Below are 20,827 nucleotides of genomic sequence, written 5' to 3' on the forward strand. Positions count from 1 at the left end.
TTCCAATTAGAAAAAAAACCCTCCTAACTAAGATTTTAATCGACCCTGGAATTATGGGAGGTGTAGTTTACAATGAAGCCTCATTCTAATTGGCCGGAGCTGCTCACGTGACCCTCCTCCTGTCACACGTGGGTTCCTGTGGCGCCGAATCGACAGCAGTACCACAGATTTTCAACAGGACTATTTGTGCAAGATGAAGCGTTATTATCCAAAAAACTGTTAATAATCATGTATGTGTGACGGATATTACAGTTTGAGGTCTGGGTTTAGTGTCTGAGCGGCAGGATGACCCAGAAACAGCCGTTAGAGGTTCGGTTCGTGGCTGATGGAGATGTTTTGGATCATATTGTAGAGAAACAGCAAGGTAAAAGTGTTTCTCTCACACTTTACATGAATAACTTCATCATGAGATTGATTTGTGTGTGTTTTACCTCAACTCTATATATACGGTACCCAGCTTTTTACTTTTAAAACTATAAATTACCACAAATATCATTTTAATACCATATTTACCGAAATAGTTTTGTAGTATCAGATTTTAATACCATGTATGTTCATCTCTCTCTCTCTCTCTCTCTCTCACACTCACACACTTATGTATATATTTTGTCAGCATCTGCATTATGAATATGATTATGTCTCTGCAGATGTAAAAGCAGCGGATGGATCCGTTCAGACCCTCGTGACCCTGAAAACCCCCCAGAAATCCAGAAGATCTGCTGATGAAGAGGAGGATGAGGAAGAAGAGCTGTTTGATGAGCAGAACTATGTGGAGGTTCTGTACGCCGGATCACAAGGTGAACACTCTCTCTCTCACACACAGACACACACACACACTCTCTCTCTCACACACACACACACACACAGACACTCACACACTCATCACTAACAGCTCAATTACCGTCAGCTGCTCATTCACAGAATAAACGCGTCATAAAGCAGACGTGAAACACTGTCACTGATGATGATGATGATGATGATGATGGTGGTGATGTGTTCGTCTGATTGGTTGTTCAGATGAGAGTGAGAACGCAGTCGTTGCTGCCGGATCGTCAGTCTTCTCGTTTCAGACCATCAAACGGGGGAATAAAATGGCTCAGATGGGTGAGTCTCACACACACACACACACACACACACACACACACACACACACACACACACACACACACACTCTCTCTCTCACTCACTATCTCACTGACACACACACACTGTATGTAAACTGAAATATACTATATGATTATACACATATAAATGATCAAAATAAACATAAAATAACCCTAAAAAAACACTGATGATGGTGTGTGTGTGTGTGTGTGTGTGTGTGTGTGTGTGTGTGTGTGTGTGTAGCGTCTGAACTGGCTCGTACACCTGGGAAGAATGTGAGCTTCTGCACGTCAGACACAAACGGCGAGTCGACCAGCAAAAGTAAGTCTGGATCCTCTCTCTCTCTCTCTCTCTCTCTCTCTCTCTCTCTCTCTCTCTCTCTCTCTCTCTCTCTCTCTCTCTCTCTCTCTCTCTCTCTCTCTCTCTCTCTCCGTTTACACACTGACTGACTCTCGTTCCTCTGTTTCTCCAGAATCAGCCAATCAGAGCAAAACTCCTCAGAAGGTGAAACTCACGACACGTCACATTGTTTTACATGCGTTTGTGTTGTGCTCATTAATAACTGTTGTGCTCAGGGAAAGAAGGTGCAGTTCATCTCCACAACTCCACACCGGCTGAGGAAGAGACTCACAGGTGCGCTACAACAAAACACTCCATAAGATGGAAAACATAAAGAGCAAGCAAATATTTTAATGGACTATTTAATGTTTTGTCATTTTATAATTTAGTTTTTTTTATTTCCAGTTAATAATTTTAGTATTTTCTCTTCAACTGTTTTTTCCAACTGATTACATTTTATTTTATTTCCCCTTTTTATTTATGATAAACAGAAATGTGTTTGATAGTTTTAGTTAACGATACTAAATCGGCTTATTTTTCTTCCAAAATAAATAAATACTAGCAAAAATGTACAGAAAAGAAATTTCTGTAAATTCCAGAATAAAAGCACATCAGTTACCTAAACATTATGCATTTAACCGTACAAAATAAAAGTCTTAAAATTCTAATCAAATCATTATTTGTGTAGTTATCAGATTATAATAAATTATTCACAGTATATTAATATTATTGTAAAAAAAATATTACAATGAAAAGAAATCAATTTATCTTCAAAAAAATATTTATTTAAAAGATATAATCTCTAACTATTATAATAGATGTATGAGTGTTTCAGATATTATGAGTATTATTAACAGTACATAACTGGATTTAAATGTTACTTCTATAACTCATAACTGTGGCATTTTTCAACAGGATATTAAGCTCAATATCTTGAATTAGACTCAATCTGATCTCTCGTTCACTGGGTTAGTGTTGAGGTTGTGATAGTGTTGATGTAGTGTTGTGATTGTGTTGCAGCTCCGAGCCTGCGGTCCGACAGCGACAGTGACCTCTCGCCCTCAAACTCTGAGGATGATGATGATGAAGAAGAACACGAGGCCCAGAAACCCAAAACCCCCAGTAAACACACAGCAGCCGCTCTCTATAAGACACCCAGTAAGAAGAGCAAGAAAGCAGAGGTGAGTGTGTGTGTGTGTGTGAGAGAGTGAGTGAGTCAGTGAGTCAGTGAGTGAGTGAGTCAGTGAGTGAGTCAGTGAGTGAGAGAGTGAGTGAGTGATTGAGTGAGTGAGTCAGTCAGTGAGTGAGTCAGTCAGTGAGTGAGTGAGTGAGTCAGTGAGTGAGTGAGTGAGTCAGTCAGTGAGTGAGTGAGTGAGTGAGTGAGTCAGTGAGTGAGTGAGTCAGTGAGTGAGTGAGTGAGTCAGTGAGTGAGTGAGTGAGTCAGTGAGTGAGTGAGTGAGTGAGTGAGTGAGTGAGTCAGTGAGTGAGTGAGTGAGTGAGTGAGTGAGTCAGTGAGTGAGTGAGTGAGTCAGTGAGTGAGTGAGTCAGTGAGTGAGTGAGTGAGTCAGTGAGTGAGTGAGTGAGTGAGTGAGTGAGTCAGGGAGTGAGTCTGAGTGAGTCAGTGAGTGAGTGAGTGAGTGAGTCAGTGAGTGAGAGAGTGAGTGAGTGATTGAGTGAGTGAGTGAGTCAGGGAGTGAGTGAGTGAGTGAGTGAGTGAGTGAGTGAGTCAGTGAGTGATTGAGTGAGTGAGTGAGTGAGTCAGTCAGTGAGTGAGTGAGTCAGTGAGTGAGTGAGTCAGTGAGTGAGTGAGTGAGTGATTGAGTCAGTGAGTGAATGTGTGAGTCAGTGAGTGAGTGAGTGAGTGAGTGAGTGAGTGAGTCAGTGAGTGAATGTGTGAGTCAGTGAGTCAGTGAGTGAGTGAGTGAGTGAGTGAGTGAGTCAGTGAGTGGTGAGTGAGTGAGTGAGTCAGTGAGTGAATGTGTGAGTCAGTGAGTGAGTGAGTGAGTGAGTGAGTGAGTGAGTGAGTCAGTCAGTCAGTGAGTGAGTGAGTGAGTCAGTGAGTGAGTGAGTGAGTCAGTGAGTGAGTCAGTGAGTGAGTGAGTGAGTGATTGAGTCAGTGAGTGAATGTGTGAGTCAGTGAGTGAGTGAGTGAGTGAGTGAGTCAGTGAGTGAATGTGTGAGTCAGTGAGTCAGTGAGTGAGTGAGTGGTGAGTGAGTGAGTGAGTCAGTGAGTCAGTGAGTCAGTGAGTGAGTGAGTGAGTGAGTGAATGTGTGAGTGAGTGAGTGAGTGAGTGAGTGAGTGAGTCAGTGAGTGAGTCAGTGAGTGAGTCAGTGAGTGAGTCAGTGAGTGAGTCAGTGAGTGAGTCAGTCAGTCAGTCAGTGAGTGAGTGAGTGAGTCAGTGAGTGAGTGAGTGAGTGAGTCAGTCAGTCAGTCAGTGAGTGAGTCAGTGAGTGAGTCAGTGAGTGAGTGAGTGAGTCAGTCAGTCAGTCAGTGAGTGAGTGAGTCAGTGAGTGAGTGAGTCAGTGAGTGAGTCAGTCAGTGAGTCAGTGAGTGAGTCAGTCAGTGAGTCAGTCAGTGAGTGAGTGAGTCAGTCAGTGAGTGAGTCAGTCAGTGAGTGAGTCAGTCAGTGAGTGAGTCAGTCAGTGAGTGAGTCAGTCAGTGAGTGAGTGAGTGAGTGAGTGAGTGAGTGAGTGAGTGAGTGAGTTAAACGTTCTCTCTCTTGTGTGTGTGTGTGAGAGAGAGAGTCAAGTCAAGTCAAGAATATTTGTATAGCGCTTTTCACAATACAGATTGTATCAAAGCAGCTTCACAGTATTAAATTAAAATAATAATAAAACGTCCATGTTTGGTAATGCTAATCAATAGTAATATTGATTGATTCATTAAATTGAATATCCCCAACTGAGCAAGCCAAAGGCAACAGTGGCAAGGAAACGAAAAACTCCATCAGGTGACCCAATGGTGACCTAAAACTCCATCAGGTGACCTAGTGGAGAAAAAAAAAAAACCTTGGGAGAACCCAGGCTCAGTCGGGGGCCAGTTCTCCTCTGGCGGTTATGAACTAGAGGCTAGAGGCCGGATTTAACTGTAAGATTAAAACATTTATATGAATGCCTGGTTAAAGAGATGCGTCTTTAATCTAGTTTTGAACTGGGAGAGCGACTCTGAGCAACGAACAGTATCAGGAAGGCTATTCCAGAGTTTTGGAGCTAAATGTGAGAATGCTCTCCCTCCTTTGGTGGACTTAGATATCCTAGGTATAACCAAAAGCCTCGAATTTAGCGATCTTAAAGAGCGCGATGGATTATAGGGCGATAGAAGATCCGTTAAATAAACTGGAGCTAAGCCGTTTAGGGCTTTATAAGTCAGTAACAATACCTTATAATTAATACGGAACTTTATAGGTAACCAGTGTAGAGATGATAAGATCGGTGTTATATGATCATATTTTCTTGATCTGGTAAGAACTCTAGCGGCTGCATTTTGGACTAACTGTAGCTTGTTTATTGAGGATGCAGGACAACCAGCTAATAAAGCATTACAGTAATCTAGTCTCGAGGTCATGAATGCATGAACTAACTTTTCTGCATCAGAAACTGACAGCATATTACGTAGCTTAGCAATGTTTCTAAGGTGGAAAAATGCCGTTTTTGTAACAATGTAACATTGAGAGTGTGTGTCAGTCTTCCTCTGCTCAGTAATGTGTGTGTGTGTGTGTGTGTGTGTGTGTGTGTGTGTGTGTGTCCTGCAGGATCTGGTGGAGGAGTATTTCGAGGCTCACAGCAGCTCTAAAGTCCTGACGTCTGACCGGACGCTGCAGAAGCTCCACACGCCACAGCTGGACCGGGTCCGTGACCTCGAGCCGCGCTGAGCATCATGGGATGTGTGTGAGCCATCGCTGAGCATCATGGGATGTGTGTGAGGTCTAACGCAGGTGTTCGGTTGTGTTTTCTAGGAGACTCTGCTCAGACTCTTGAGTGAAAACACTCCGCGATACGCAGAAGAGATTCAACAGCTCAACGCTAAACACGAGAAGAACTTCCAGCAGTGGATGATGCAGATGCAGTTGAGTGTGTGTGTGTGTGTGTGTGTGTGTGTGTGTGAGAGATGTATGAGGACAGAAATGTGTATAATGACATGGGTATTACACTGAAATTACAACGTGAACGTGATTCCTGAGTCCTCGTATTTAAAATGGCTTTAAAAACAAAATATTGTTGTATTAAAACTTAAATTGAATCGTATAACAAGTTGTTCCTCTGGTTATCTCTCAGCATGGGCTTCAACATCGTGATCTACGGCCTCGGCTCGAAGAAGCTCCTGCTGGAGAAGTTCTGCTCGTCTCTGCTGTCGGACTGCGATCATGTGGTGGTCAACGGCTTCTTCCCCAGCATCACCCTCAAAGCCGTCAGTCTCACACACACACACACACACACACACACACACACACACACTGGTTTCATCATTTACTCTTCCTCATGGCGCTTCAAACATGTTTTGCACAACATTCTTGCTGCTTTTCTCCATGTGAACATGACTGATATTGGCTCCTATAAACTCTGAATCTCCCTGTAATCCTCCAGATCTTGAACAGCATCACTGCAGACGTGTTCCAACACGAGGGAAGTTTCCGTAACCCTGGAGACCAGGTCGACTTCATCGTCACAGCGCTCAGAGAAGGTGAGGCTCACACACACACACACACACACTGAGCTCATGGCTGATGGTCTTCGGTAACTTGTGTGTTTTCCTTCCAGATCCCAGCAATCACGTGTTTCTGATCGTCAATAACATCGACGGGCCCATGCTGAGGGGCGACAGGACCCAGCATGCACTGGGGCAGCTGGCGGCGCTTCCCAACATGCACCTGCTGGCATCCATCGACCACATAAACGCTCCACTCAGTCAGTCTCATGCTTTAGCTTTAGGATGATAACTATGGAAGCTTGTTTCTGACACGGAATAAAATGTATTATTAAAAAGGTAATTGCACCTTTTTATCTCACAATTCGGGCTGTTTATTCTCACAATTTACAGCATGTTTATTCAAAACTTGCAGTATCGAGAAATATTGCTAAATTTGTGTGTTATAAGCTTGCGGAAAAAAAACCCTTAGAATTGCGGAAAAATTAAACTTGCAATTGCCAGAAAAAAGCTAAAAGTTGCGAACCTTAATCGTGCAATTGTGAGGAAATAAGTGAGAATTGCGAGATATAAATGAAACGCAATGGCAAGAAAAACGTCAGAATTGAGAATTTTAAAAATACTTTTTTAATAGTTTATTTTGAATAAATAAACTTGTATAGCATCAGAATTGCAAGATATAAAGTAAATATTTAGAATTGCGAAAATTAAATGTTTAAGGAAAAAAGTCAGAATTGTGAGTTATAAATGAAACGCAATAGCGAGAATAAATATCAGATTTGCGAGATATAAACTTGCATTTGCGAGGTAAAAACATCAGAATTGTGGGGAAAAAAACGAAATTGTGAGAATTATCGATTGCGAAAATTAAATGCGCAATTGTGAGAAATATCTTCAAAATTGCGAGATATAAATGAAACGCAATAGCAGGAAAAACGTCAGAATTGAGAAAATTAAATGCGCAATTGTGAGAAATCATTTCAGATTTGCGAGATATAAATTTAATGCAATAGCGGGAAATAATGTCTGATTTGTGAGGAAAAAAACGTCAGAATTGCGAAAAAATAAACTTGCAATTGCGAAAAAATAAACTTGCAATTGCGAAAAAATAAACTTGCAATTGCGAAAAATGTTAGAATTGCTAAAGCTACACTTGAAATTTTGAGGGAAAAAAGTCAGAAATGTGAGTTATAAACTCTGAATCCCAAGAAATAAAGTCAGAATATTGAGATATAAAGTGGCAATTACTTTTTAGTTTGTTTATTCTGTGGCAGAAGCAATCTTCCAGAGCTGCTGAGATAATGGCCTTGTAATATTGAGTAGATGGAGAGAACCGTCATCCTGATCCTGTGTAATAACACCCTGTGTGTGTGTGTGTGTGTGTGTGCTCCAGTCTGGGACCAGGCGAAGATGAGCATGTTCAACTGGCTGTGGTACGAAACCACGACGTACCTGCCGTACGCTGAGGAGACGTCATACGAGAACTCTCTGCTCGTTCACCAGACGGGGGCGCTGGCGCTCAGCTCGCTCACACACGTGCTGCGCAGCCTCACGCCCAATGCCAGGTGACAAACACACGTACAGATCAGGATGAGTTATGAAACACTCACTCCCTCACAGTCGTCATGAAGGACAAGATCAGCTTTATAGAGCAAACCCACTCTCTGCTCCAGACTGTGAACGTGTGTTCTGCTGTAGAGTTGAGGAGATTAACATGCGGGTCTATGGGACTGAGTCTCTGCCGCCGCTCTAGTGGCCAGTGGAGGAACTGCAGTGTAATCTCTAGTGGCCAGTGGAGGAACTGCAGTGTAATCTCTAGTGGCCAGTGGAGGAACTGCAGTGTAATCTCTAGTGGCCAGTGGAGGAACTGCAGTGTAATCTCTAGTGGCCAGTGGAGGAACTGCAGTGTAATCTCTAGTGGCCAGTGGAGGAACTGCAGTGTAATCTCTAGTGGCCAGTGGAGGAACTGCAGTGTAATCTCTAGTGGCCAGTGGAGGAACTGCAGTGTGATCTCTAGTGGCCAGTGGAGGAACTGCAGTGTGATCTCTAGTGGCCAGTGGAGGAACTGCAGTGTAATCTCTAGTGGCCAGTGGAGGAACTGCAGTGTGATCTCTAGTGGCCAGTGGAGGAACTGCAGTGTGATCTCTAGTGGCCAGTGGAGGAACTGCAGTGTAATCTCTAGTGGCCAGTGGAGGAACTGCAGTGTAATCTCTAGTGGCCAGTGGAGGAACTGCAGTGTAATCTCTAGTGGCCAGTGGAGGAACTGCAGTGTAATCTCTAGTGGCCAGTGGAGGAACTGCAGTGTAACTCACTTGTATGATATAATAATTGTTTGTAAATTGCAGAGGAATCTTCAGATTACTGGCAGAGTTTCAGCTGGAGAACAAGGACAATCCTGCGTACACGGGTAAGGCATCGGCGCCGGCGCGAGTGCCTTAATGATCCAGATCCTGTGTGTGTGTGTGTGTGTGTTATAATCCAGATCCTGTGTGTGTGTGTGTGTGTGTTATAATCCAGATCCTGTGTGTGTGTGTGTGTGTTATAATCCAGATCCTGTGTGTGTGTGTGTTATAATCCAGATCCTGTGTGTGTGTGTTATAATCCAGATCCTGTGTGTGTGTGTTATAATCCAGATCCTGTGTGTGTGTGTGTGTGTGTGTGTGTGTGTTATAATCCAGATCCTGTGTGTGTGTTATAATCCAGATCCTGTGTGTGTGTGTTATAATCCAGATCCTGTGTGTGTGTGTGTGTGTTATAATCCAGATCCTGTGTGTGTGTGTGTGTTATAATCCAGATCCTGTGTGTGTGTGTGTGTGTTATAATCCAGATCCTGTGTGTGTGTGTGTGTGTGTTATAATCCAGATCCTGTGTGTGTGTGTGTGTTATAATCCAGATCCTGTGTGTGTGTGTGTTATAATCCAGATCCTGTGTGTGTGTGTGTGTGTTATAATCCAGATCCTGTGTGTGTGTGTGTTATAATCCAGATCCTGTGTGTGTGTGTGTGTGTTATAATCCAGATCCTGTGTGTGTGTGTTATAATCCAGATCCTGTGTGTGTGTTATAATCCAGATCCTGTGTGTGTGTGTTATGATCCAGATCCTGTGTGTGTGTGTTATGATCCAGATCCTGTGTGTGTGTTATGATCCAGATCCTGTGTGTGTGTGTTATGATCCAGATCCTGTGTGTGTGTGTTATGATCCAGATCCTGTGTGTGTGTGTTATGATCCAGCTCCTGTGTGTGAAACTGAGTGTTTTGTTGTGTGTTCAGGATTGTCTTTCCAGGATTTCTACCAGCGCTGTCGCGAGTCTTTCCTGGTGAACAGTGACATCACTCTGCGCACGCAACTCACCGAGTTCAGAGATCACAAACTCATCCGAACCAAGAAGGTCAGAACTCGCCCGTCCTGTTCATGTGTGCAGAATAACTCACGGGATCATTACAGTTCTCCCGGAGATGAACATAGCCCATGATTTACTCTCAGCCATCCTAGTGTGTATGACCTTCTGCTTTTAGACCAATACAAGCGGTTATATTCAAAAACATCCTGGCTCTTTCAAGCTTTATAATGGCAGTGAATGTGTGTATTTTTTAGGAAGTCCATAAAAGTGCATCTGTTTATGATGGACAGATGCACTTTTATGATGGACAGATGCACTTTTATGATGGACAGATGGACAGATACACTTTTATGATGGACAGATGCACTTTTATGATGGACAGATGCACTTTTATGATGGACAGATGCACTTTTATGATGGACTGATGCACTTTTATGATGGACAGATGCACTTTTATGATGGACAGATGCACAGATGCACTTTTATGATGGACAGATGCACTTTTATGATGGATAGATGCACTTTTATGATGGACAGATGCACTTTTATGATGGACAGATGCACTTTTATGATGGACAGATGCACTTATGATGGACAGACGCACTTTTATGATGGACAGATGCACTTTTATGATGGATAGATGCACTTTTATGATGGACAGATACACTTATATGATGGACAGATGCACTTTTTATGATGGACAGATGCACTTTTATGATGGACAGATGCACTTTTATGATGGACAGATGCACTTTTATGATGGACAGATGGACAGATACACTTTTATGATGGACAGATGCACTTTTATGATGGACAGATGCACTTTTATGATGGACAGATGCACTTTTATGATGGACTGATGCACTTTTATGATGGACAGATGCACTTTTATGATGGACAGATGCACAGATGCACTTTTATGATGGACAGATGCACTTTTATGATGGATAGATGCACTTTTATGATGGACAGATGCACTTTTATGATGGACAGATGCACTTTTATGATGGACAGATGCACTTATGATGGACAGACGCACTTTTATGATGGACAGATGCACTTTTATGATGGATAGATGCACTTTTATGATGGACAGATACACTTATATGATGGACAGATGCACTTTTTATGATGGACAGATGCACTTTTATGATACACTTATATGATGGAAAGATGCACTTTTATGATGGACAGATGCACTTTTATGATGGACAGATGCACTTTTATGATGGACAGATGCACTTTTATGATGGATAGATGCACTTATATGATGGACAGATGCACTTTTATGATGGACAGATGCACTTTTATGATGGACAGATGCACTTATATGATGGAAAGATGCACTTTTATGATGGACAGATGCACTTTTATGATGGACAGATGCACTTTTATGATGGACAGATGCACTTTTATGATGGACAGATGCACTTATATGATGGAAAGATGCACTTTTATGATGGACAGATGCACTTTTATGATGGACAGATGCACTTTTATGATACACTTATATGATGGAAAGATGCACTTTTATGATGGACAGATGCACTTTTATGATGGAGAGATGCACTTTTATGATGGAGAGATGCACTTTTATGATACACTTATATGATGGAAAGATGCACTTTTATGATGGACAGATGCACTTTTATGATGGAGAGATGCACTTTTATGATGGAGAGATGCACTTTTATGATGGAGAGATGCACTTTTATGATGGACAGATGCACTTTTATGATGGAGAGATGCACTTTTATGATGGACAGATGCACTTTTATGATGGATAGATGCACTTATATGATGGACAGATGCACTTTTATGACGGACAGATGCACTTTTATGATGGACAGATGCACTTTTATGATGGACAGATGCACTTTTATGATGGATAGATGCACTTATATGATGGAGAGATGCACTTTTATGACGGACAGATGCACTTTTATGATGGATAGATGCACTTTTATGACGGACAGATGCACTTTTATGATGGACAGATGCACTTTTATGATGGACAGATGCACTTTTATGATGGACAGATGCACTTTTATGATGGATAGATGCACTTATATGATGGAGAGATGCACTTTTATGACGGACAGATGCACTTTTATGATGGACAGATGCACTTTTATGACGGACAGATGCACTTTTATGATGGATAGATGCACTTATATGATGGACAGATGCACTTTTATGACGGACAGATGCACTTTTATGATGGACAGATGCACTTTTATGATGGACAGATGCACTTTTATGATGGATAGATGCACTTATATGATGGAAAGATGCACTTTTATGATGGACAGATGCACTTTTATGATGGAGAGATGCACTTTTATGATGGAGAGATGCACTTTTATGATGGAGAGATGCACTTTTATGATGGACAGATGCACTTTTATGATGGAGAGATGCACTTTTATGATGGACAGATGCACTTTTATGATGGATAGATGCACTTATATGATGGACAGATGCACTTTTATGACGGACAGATGCACTTTTATGATGGACAGATGCACTTTTATGATGGACAGATGCACTTTTATGATGGATAGATGCACTTATATGATGGAGAGATGCACTTTTATGATGGACAGATGCACTTTTATGATGGACAGATGCACTTTTATGATGGACAGATGCACTTTTATGATGGATAGATGCACTTATATGATGGAGAGATGCACTTTTATGACGGACAGATGCACTTATATGATGGACAGATGCACTTTTATGACGGACAGATGCACTTTTATGATGGACAGATGCACTTTTATGATGGATAGATGCACTTATATGATGGAGAGATGCACTTTTATGATGGACAGATGCACTTATATGATGGACAGATGCACTTATATGATGGACAGATACACTTTTATGATGGACAGATGCACTTTTATGATGGACAGATGCACTTTTATGATGGACAGATGCACTTTTATGATGGACAGATGCACTTTTATGATGGACAGATGCACTCTTATGATGGACAGATGGACAGATACACTTTTATGATGGACAGATGCACTTTTATGATGGACAGATGCACTTTTATGATGGATAGATGCACTTTTATGACGGACAGATGCACTTTTATGATGGACAGATGCACTTTTATGATGGACAGATGCACTTTTATGATGGACAGATGCACTTTTATGATGGACAGATGCACTTTTATGATGGACAGATGCACTTTTATGATGGACAGATGCACTTTTATGATGGACAGATGCACTCTTATGATGGACAGATGGACAGATACACTTTTATGATGGACAGATGCACTTTTATGATGGACAGATGCACTTTTATGATGGATAGATGCACTTTTATGACGGACAGATGCACTTTTATGATGGACAGATGCACTTTTATGATGGACAGATGCACTTTTATGATGGATAGATGCACTTATATGATGGAAAGATGCACTTTTATGATGGACAGATGCACTTTTATGATGGAGAGATGCACTTTTATGATGGAGAGATGCACTTTTATGATGGACAGATGCACTTTTATGATGGAGAGATGCACTTTTATGATGGACAGATGCACTTTTATGATGGATAGATGCACTTATATGATGGACAGATGCACTTTTATGACGGACAGATGCACTTTTATGATGGACAGATGCACTTTTATGACGGACAGATGCACTTTTATGATGGACGGATGCACTTTTATGATGGACAGATGCACTTTTATGATGGATAGATGCACTTATATGATGGACAGATGCACTTTTATGACGGACAGATGCACTTTTATGATGGACAGATGCACTTTTATGATGGACAGATGCACTTTTATGATGGATAGATGCACTTATATGATGGAGAGATGCACTTTTATGATGGACAGATGCACTTTTATGATGGACAGATGCACTTTTATGATGGACAGATGCACTTTTATGATGGATAGATGCACTTATATGATGGAGAGATGCACTTTTATGACGGACAGATGCACTTATATGATGGACAGATGCACTTTTATGACGGACAGATGCACTTTTATGATGGACAGATGCACTTTTATGATGGATAGATGCACTTATATGATGGAGAGATGCACTTTTATGACGGACAGATGCACTTATATGATGGACAGATACACTTTTATGATGGACAGATGCACTTTTATGATGGACAGATGCACTTTTATGATGGACAGATGCACTTTTATGATGGACAGATGGACAGATGCACTTTTATGATGGACAGATGCACTTTTATGATGGACAGATGCACTTTTATGATGGACAGATGCACTTTTATGATGGACAGATGCACTCTTATGATGGACAGATGGACAGATACACTTTTATGATGGACAGATGCACTTTTATGATGGACAGATGCACTTTTATGATGGACAGATGGACAGATACACTTTTATGATGGACAGATGCACTTTTATTATGGACAGATGCACTTTTATGATGGACAGATGCACTTTTATGATGGACAGATGCACTTTTATGATGGACAGATGGACAGATGCACTTTTATGATGGACAGATGCACTTTTATGATGGACAGATACACTTTTATGATGGACAGATGCACTTTTATGGACTATAAAAGAAATATACCTATTCAGTGCCATTATAAAGCTTGGAAGAGCCCTGATATATAACTCAGATTGTGTTCGTCTGATAGTAGAGTGTCATATATACTAGGATGGTTCAGGGCGAGTAAATCATGGGCTAATGTTCATTCTTGGCTGAACTATCGCAGTAAAGCAGTGTTATTTGTGTGTCAGGGCGCTGACGGCGTGGAGTATCTCCTCATTCCGGTGGATAACGGGACCCTGACTGACTTTCTGGAGAAAAACGATGTGGAATGAAACCTGGAAACCGTCACCTGATCTCTCTGATAAATAACATGTTAAACTTTGTATCATAAATGATTGGCTGTGTGCTTCATGTTCAAGGAAACATGGCAGATTTAAGACAATCCCTGTTTTGTCCACTTCATCATGTACAGTACTCTGTAAAATTGTGTAGGATCGTGATGGAAACAATAAATATTGTGCATCTGAATTTATTTACATAGAAAAATACATTCTCGTATGTATTATTTCAACACAAAATGTTGTTCCACTTCATTCTTAGATCATTACAAAGCAAAACATTTTCTCCAAAACTGGAGTTTGAACAGCAAAAGGCAACTTGGTAACAATCACAAGTGAGCATGAGACATTCAAACTAACAAAAGCTTTTTACATTATTCATTAGTGTTGTCCCGTACAGGAAGTACCGCAGTGATCTGGCGTCCATTCTAATGAGTATGAAATGTTAATATCTGAGACATTCTGCCTTGAGCATCACATGACTCAAGACATTTATTACAGAACACTTCACAATAAGGTTTCGTTTATTAACATAAAACGCATTTGTTAAAATGAACTATTATTCTTAAGTTAACTTCAGCATTAATGAACCGTTTTCTAAATCAAAAGTTGTAATATCATAAATGAACAGCTGTATTTATACTTGCATAAACAAATGCAGTAAGGAATATCTTTCTCATGTTAGAAATGCATTAAGAAGTAAACCTCATTGTAAAGTGTTGCTGAAGTGTGTGTGAGTGTGTACTGTGTGCACATGAAGTGTGTGTGTACCGTGTGCACAGGAACTGCTGGTGTGCGGTGTGCTCCGCTGCCGGGGTCATGAGCAGACGGGGGACGTCTCTCTCTGTCGACTGCGGGATCTGAGTTTGCTCTCGGTGACCGACTGCACGATCCTCAGCTCCTCCACGTCCAAGTCCTTCAGCAGGAGGAGAACGGCCTCTAGTGTGTGACACTGCATCCAGAACACACACGGGTTACACACATCACAGTAATGTGCATTACACTATCAGGTTACTTTAGATGTAACGAGTAACGTAACAAATTACAAGTAATATCCATTATGTAAGATTACTGTTTTGATGTTACACTACAAGTTAGTAAAACTTGAATCTACACTGTTTCAAATGATTCATTTAAATGTTACACAGTAGTTAAAGACTCCTACTATGTGACTCTGGACCACAACACCAGTCACATGGGTACATTTTTTGAAATTGAGATGTATACATCATATAAAGATGAATAAATAATCTCTCCATTGATGTGTGGTGTGTTAGGATAGGACAATATTTGGTCGAGACACAACTATTGAAAATCTGGAATCTGAGGAGCAAAAAAATGTAAACATTGAGAAAATCTCCTTTAAAGTTGTGCATTTATGTTCACGATTGTGCTGCATTCACTCACAAAAATACATGTTTTATATATTTACGGTAGGACATTTACTAAATATCTTCATGGAACATGATCTTAATATCCTCATGATTTTTGGCATAAAAGAAAAATGGATAATGTTGACCCGTACAATGTATAGTTGATATTGCCACAGATATACCCGTGCGGCTCCAGACTGGGTTTGGGTCACATGTGTCAAGTCTCCTTCATGTATATAACACAATATTGTACCCAACCCTGCGCATCTGTACCTTCCTCCTGTCTCCGGCTTCTCTCGGGGACGACAGCGACGGGAACTTGTCTCTGGGCAGAAGCTTCATTCCCAGCTGAGCTCGTATTTTACTGCACAGAAATCAGTGTGTGAGTGTGTGTTCAGCTCCACATCCACACCGCAGACACACAGGCCAGATCTTACTTGGTTTCCTCCATACTGTAGTTCAGAGGGTCGTTCTCGGACTCTGCTTCTGTAAGGCCATTGGTTGCGCTGGTGGGGGCGGGGCCTGGAGGGCTCACAAGCTCCTCCCCTTCCTTTAATGCTTGTGCGAGTTCCTCCTCTGTAACCACTGACAGAACAAACTCATGAATATTCATATATACAGTCAAACCTGCATTTATTCAGACACATTCCTCATCAGTTTATTCACTATAGTTGAAAAAATTATATTAAAATATTATTATATGATATCTGACAGGTTTTGTCCGTCCTTCTGTTAGACTCTCTCACACACACACACACACACAGGTTTTGTCCGTCCTTCTGTTAGACTGTCTCACACACACACACACACACAGGTTTTGTCCGTCCTTCTGTTAGACTGTCTCACACACACACACACACACACACACACAGGTTTTGTCCGTCCTTCTGTTAGACTGTCACACACACACACACACACTTCTGTTAGACTGTCACACACACACAGGTTTTGTCCGTCCTTCTGTTAGACTGTCACACACACACACACACACTTCTGTTAGACTGTCACACACACACACACACACACATCTGTTAGACTGTCTCACACATGAATTATGTTGAATATCTGTCAGCTGGTAAATTTAACTACACAATTAGATAATACCAGTTTAGCTCAACCAGTGACCAAGCATTGCTTCTTTGTGTTCAGTGTGTGTGTAAAAGAGCATTAGCAGTTACAGACACACTTCAGCAGAACATGACCAGCTCAAAGTGTCAATCATTTCTGGCCCAAATTTTAATAAATGTCACTGGTAGTCTCAGTGTTTGGGTATAATATGTCAAACTTTACTTTATTTTGCTCTCCTCACTTACAGAAATGAACTATAGTGAAAAAATAAATATCTGGTGTCGTTTCCATTACAGATTTATACAAAACTTTTGTGATTTTTTCTAAATGTCGATAAAAAACGATTGCGAAATGGCGCCGTCTCCATTAACCGATGTTAGCGACTAAAACTTTATTTTTTCCTCTCGCGATAATCATTCCAAACATCATGGCGACGGATGTTGTAGGTTTATATATATCCAGCCGCCGCACTGGCCATTATTATTAATGGAAGGAGACTGTGTGTGTGTGTGTGTGTGTGTGTGTGTGTGTGTGTGTGTGTGTGTGTGTGTGTGTGTGTGTGTGTGTGTGTGTGTGTGTGTGTGTGTGTGTGTGTGTGAGTGTGTGTGTGTGTGAGTGTGTGTGTGTGTGTGTGTGTGTTTCGAGGTCTTGATTGTGGCGTTCCTGTGAGGTTTATAATCCAGTATTCCTGTAATTATTTTGTCTTTTATGAGTTTAATAAAGAACTGAGTCTCGTCTTCTGTCCAAACACACGCGTCCTCTACGTCAGGCGACTGTAAATGTGCAAAAACTGTTTCCATTGCAGTTTTGCCAAATATTTATTTTCCGAATTGCCTGAAAAACCTCCTCATGCGAGCGGAAAAAGTTTTTTTGCGATAAATGGAAGTTTTTATGAAATTGGCGTGTTTCTATTGGGCGTACTTATTGAAGAAAAGTACGATGTGCGATAACTCATTAAATAATTTGATATGATAATCCTTAAAGTGCGTAAAATAAACTTCAATTGACCGTTCGCAAAGACCCGCCCCCTTTAGTTACTGTTGCTATGTCCGACAAACTACGCCTCTCTCACACACACGTTCTCACAGTGAAAAACACACGCGGAGCAGAGACTGACCGACACACACCAGCTTACTTACCAGCTTAGATATGAAACAGTCTCAACCTTCACATTTTGTAATTTTTCTAAAGAAATGTAAACACTAAATAGTGTTTTGTGGCTCTTTAATGTGTGTGTCAGACCGCTCAGTTAAAGCCGCTCGTGATCCGATCATCTCTTCTAGTTCATTTATATCATCAAATAAACATGAATGAACATCAGAAGGAATGTTGTTTTAACCGCGGAGAGACGTCAGTACACTCCGCTTCTCAAGCTCAAATCCTCCAACGGTAATCTACTAACTCTCCTGACCGCTTTGGCGGACAAAATGGCGGATGCGAAGTATGATTGGTCAGATCGCCTGTCAATCAAACTCCCTGCGAAGGCTCAATTGTCTTTAAACTTATATATAACCTATATTGCGCAGCTGGACTCACCCTGGTTGTCTAGTTTGTGCAGTCCGGGCAGGGTTCTGATGACGGTCAGCCGGTACGTGCTCGGGTCGCTGGCGCAGACGCACGGGTTCTCCGCTAGCCACAGGACCCTCAGGTAGCTCAGCGTCCGCAGGTGCTGCAGCTCGCTCAGCGCGGCGATGTCGTTGCGTCTCAGGTACAGCTCGCTGAGACGCTGGCAGGACGAGATGTGCTCCAGAGACGAGATGTGATTGGCACTGAGAGCAGAGACAGACATCACGTCACGACACGTCACAGTGGTTCCAACGGGCCAAGTTATGCATCTCAGAAATATACAAAATTCACAGTTACATAAAAATGTATTAACTTAATGTAATAATGTAATGCAGAAACAGTGAGCTCACTGAAGTCATGAATACTTGTGTGTTTACAAGAAGATGTGATGTAGCATTAGTGCGTGTGGATTTAGAGATGTATAATTGAGAAAGCTCAAAACACACCTCAGCGTGAGAACCTCGACATTAGGAATCTGCTCAAATATGGAGATCTGTGGAAACACATGTATACCTTACATTTATATATATATATATATTTATACGGTGTACTGAATACATGTCATATTATATACTAGATGGATGCAGTTGTAATCGAAATTAATCATTCACTTCTTCTCTATTCTTTTGACCATATTTCTAAAACACAGTCAAGCGTGACGCTCAGGAGACTCTCCAGTTCAGATGTTCATGTGTTCTCTCTCGAGCACACCTGGAGCCGCTCATGAGCCCTTGATGAGTGAGACGACAGCTGTTCTGCAGATCTGTGCTGTCCTGAGCGATGCTGTCAGGGGGAATACTTCCAAAGCCCTGTTCACACGAGAACGCTCGCGGGTGAAAACATACAAATATTTTATGGGATGTGCCTTTCGGATACACGGCGACGGCGTTTTTGGGGCTTAAAAACTCAAAAAAGTGAAACCCCCCTCCAGAGTGGAGATCTTAAAAACACTCCACCGCCGCGTTCCCGTCTAAAGGGTAAAAACGCAAAAGTCTGCTAGACAGTGAAGGCGTCGCGTACGCGTTTACGTCACAGGCATGCGTCACAGGACAATAACACAACATTATCAAACTAAAATATAGCATTAATTTCATTGACAAAAAAAACTCTGTCATTTGTGAGCGACAGGCGAAGAGCAGCGAGGGTTAAAGCAGCGGCTTTACCGTATTAAACATGACAAACTGTGTCAGCGTCTCTTTCACTTTCAGTGCTCCACATCGCCACCTAGCCGTCTGGAGTGCACACTACATCCAATCTCACACACTGTTGCGTCACCATATGCAGATTCCCCCCCATAACGCTCGTCTAAACGCAGAATAAAAAGTGATAACGCAACGCCACTTTTGCGTTTTCTCCTCAGATCATGTCCGTGTAAACAGGGCCTGAGACGGCAGACGTCATTAAAAGTGCATTTTCAGTTGAATTTGGGGAAACCGCCTGAAGCATTTGTTGTGTTGAGATATTCCAGTGACTGCGGTGTGATTTGTTCATCGCAGCTAAACAGATGAAAGTCTGTATATTTTGCCAATAAACCTGATAATAAATTATTTTGATATTACTACGGTATATGAATATGGACCCTAACCCTCGTTCAGAACCACAGTATTACCAAAGCCCATTTACGCTACATAAAGAAGAAATCATGCTTTTGTAATTCATAATTATGACATTAAAAAATTATGTAGTGCTGTCAAATACACACATATTATATAAACAAACTTTTATGTTAGATGTTAGATCTATTTGACAGCACTAAAATTATGACATTACAACGTAATACAAGATGGAAATTGACATACTAAGTCAAAATTATGACTTTATATCAGAATTTCGACATTTTAATCTTGTAATTATAATTTCGATTTACCAAAGCCTGCTTTTTTTTCTCTTGTGTGGCAGAAATGGTCTTCCATAGATAACAGTGTTGTAATATAATGGGATTTTACACATTAAAAATAAGAAAAAAAGATTCAATACTCACGTCTGTCAGATTACAGCCCCTGAAACACACGAAGACATTATTAGAGAATACAGCACAGTTATAAACCCAACACACACACACACACACACACACACTAATGCTAAATGAAAACTCGCAATTAAACGACAGGTTTTCATCAGGCTAGCAGCTAACAACCCGCAGAAAACACACCAGCAGTTTAATTTCTTCACACTTTCCAGGTCCGAAGCTTTAGCCCGAGCCAGAACAAGTTTCCGGGTTAATTTCATGCTGATAAATATTAAGGTTTTGTTTGTAAGTGCGTCAATATTGATCCCGAACGCGTCTGGTGAACATCACATCTCTGCTTTCCGTAATCAGTCACTGCGCATGCGCGTCACTCCGCGTCCATGACAACAGGCGCGTTTCCATTCGCTCAGTTCACAGAGTCAACAGCAGAGGGCGACAAAACAACAACTATATATTAATAAATATTTAATTCCTAATAAAAATCAAAAGAAACTCACTTTAAAATAATAAATAGATATTATCCATGAAATTATTTTATCAGTAAGT

The 20,827-nt window shown here is 41.2% G+C and overlaps 2 protein-coding genes across 2 annotated transcripts; one reads left to right on the forward strand and one right to left on the reverse strand.

The window, feature by feature from the left end:
• The first annotated feature begins 95 nt into the window (after window positions 1-95).
• Window positions 96-14,353, forward strand: orc2 (origin recognition complex, subunit 2). The gene is made up of 16 exons (XM_079597911.1): window positions 96-364; window positions 648-797; window positions 1,018-1,104; window positions 1,348-1,425; window positions 1,577-1,608; window positions 1,680-1,737; window positions 2,464-2,624; window positions 5,196-5,291; window positions 5,400-5,509; window positions 5,719-5,851; window positions 6,028-6,124; window positions 6,202-6,348; window positions 7,482-7,653; window positions 8,434-8,495; window positions 9,357-9,475; window positions 14,216-14,353. Exons 1-16 carry the CDS (start codon window positions 286-288, stop codon window positions 14,297-14,299), a joined length of 1,665 nt encoding a protein of 554 aa, XP_079454037.1. The 5' UTR covers window positions 96-285; the 3' UTR covers window positions 14,300-14,353.
• Window positions 14,354-14,641: 288 nt separating this feature from the next.
• Window positions 14,642-20,649, reverse strand: cfap410 (cilia and flagella associated protein 410). Its single transcript, XM_079597913.1, has 7 exons — window positions 20,465-20,649; window positions 20,294-20,312; window positions 18,759-18,805; window positions 18,283-18,515; window positions 16,116-16,263; window positions 15,952-16,042; window positions 14,642-15,257 (listed from the first exon to the last, which is right to left on the reverse strand). Exons 1-7 carry the CDS (start codon window positions 20,539-20,541, stop codon window positions 15,123-15,125), a joined length of 750 nt encoding a protein of 249 aa, XP_079454039.1. The 5' UTR covers window positions 20,542-20,649; the 3' UTR covers window positions 14,642-15,122.
• Between the last annotated feature and the right edge of the window lie 178 nt (window positions 20,650-20,827).

The sequence above is a fragment of the Phoxinus phoxinus genome, assembly GCF_949152265.1.
Source record: "Phoxinus phoxinus genome assembly, chromosome: 22".
NCBI lineage: Eukaryota > Metazoa > Chordata > Actinopteri > Cypriniformes > Leuciscidae > Phoxinus > Phoxinus phoxinus.

Bases quoted from the DNA above. Each gene is read 5' to 3' on its own strand.
- orc2 (XM_079597911.1), top strand. From the start codon at position 286: ATGACCCAGAAACAGCCGTTAGAGGTTCGGTTCGTGGCTGATGGAGAT. The intron at 5,292-5,399 runs GTCCGTGACCTC...TGTGTTTTCTAG, and splicing joins ACACGCCACAGCTGGACCGG to GAGACTCTGCTCAGACTCTT. The intron at 8,496-9,356 runs GTAAGGCATCGG...TTGTGTGTTCAG, and splicing joins GGACAATCCTGCGTACACGG to GATTGTCTTTCCAGGATTTC.
- cfap410 (XM_079597913.1), bottom strand. From the start codon at position 20,541: ATGAAATTAACCCGGAAACTTGTTCTGGCTCGGGCTAAAGCTTCGGAC. The intron at 18,516-18,758 runs GTGTGTTTTGAG...CTCTGCTCTCAG, and splicing joins GTCGAGGTTCTCACGCTGAG to TGCCAATCACATCTCGTCTC. The intron at 16,264-18,282 runs GTGAGTCCAGCT...TTGTTCTGTCAG, and splicing joins GCACAAACTAGACAACCAGG to TGGTTACAGAGGAGGAACTC.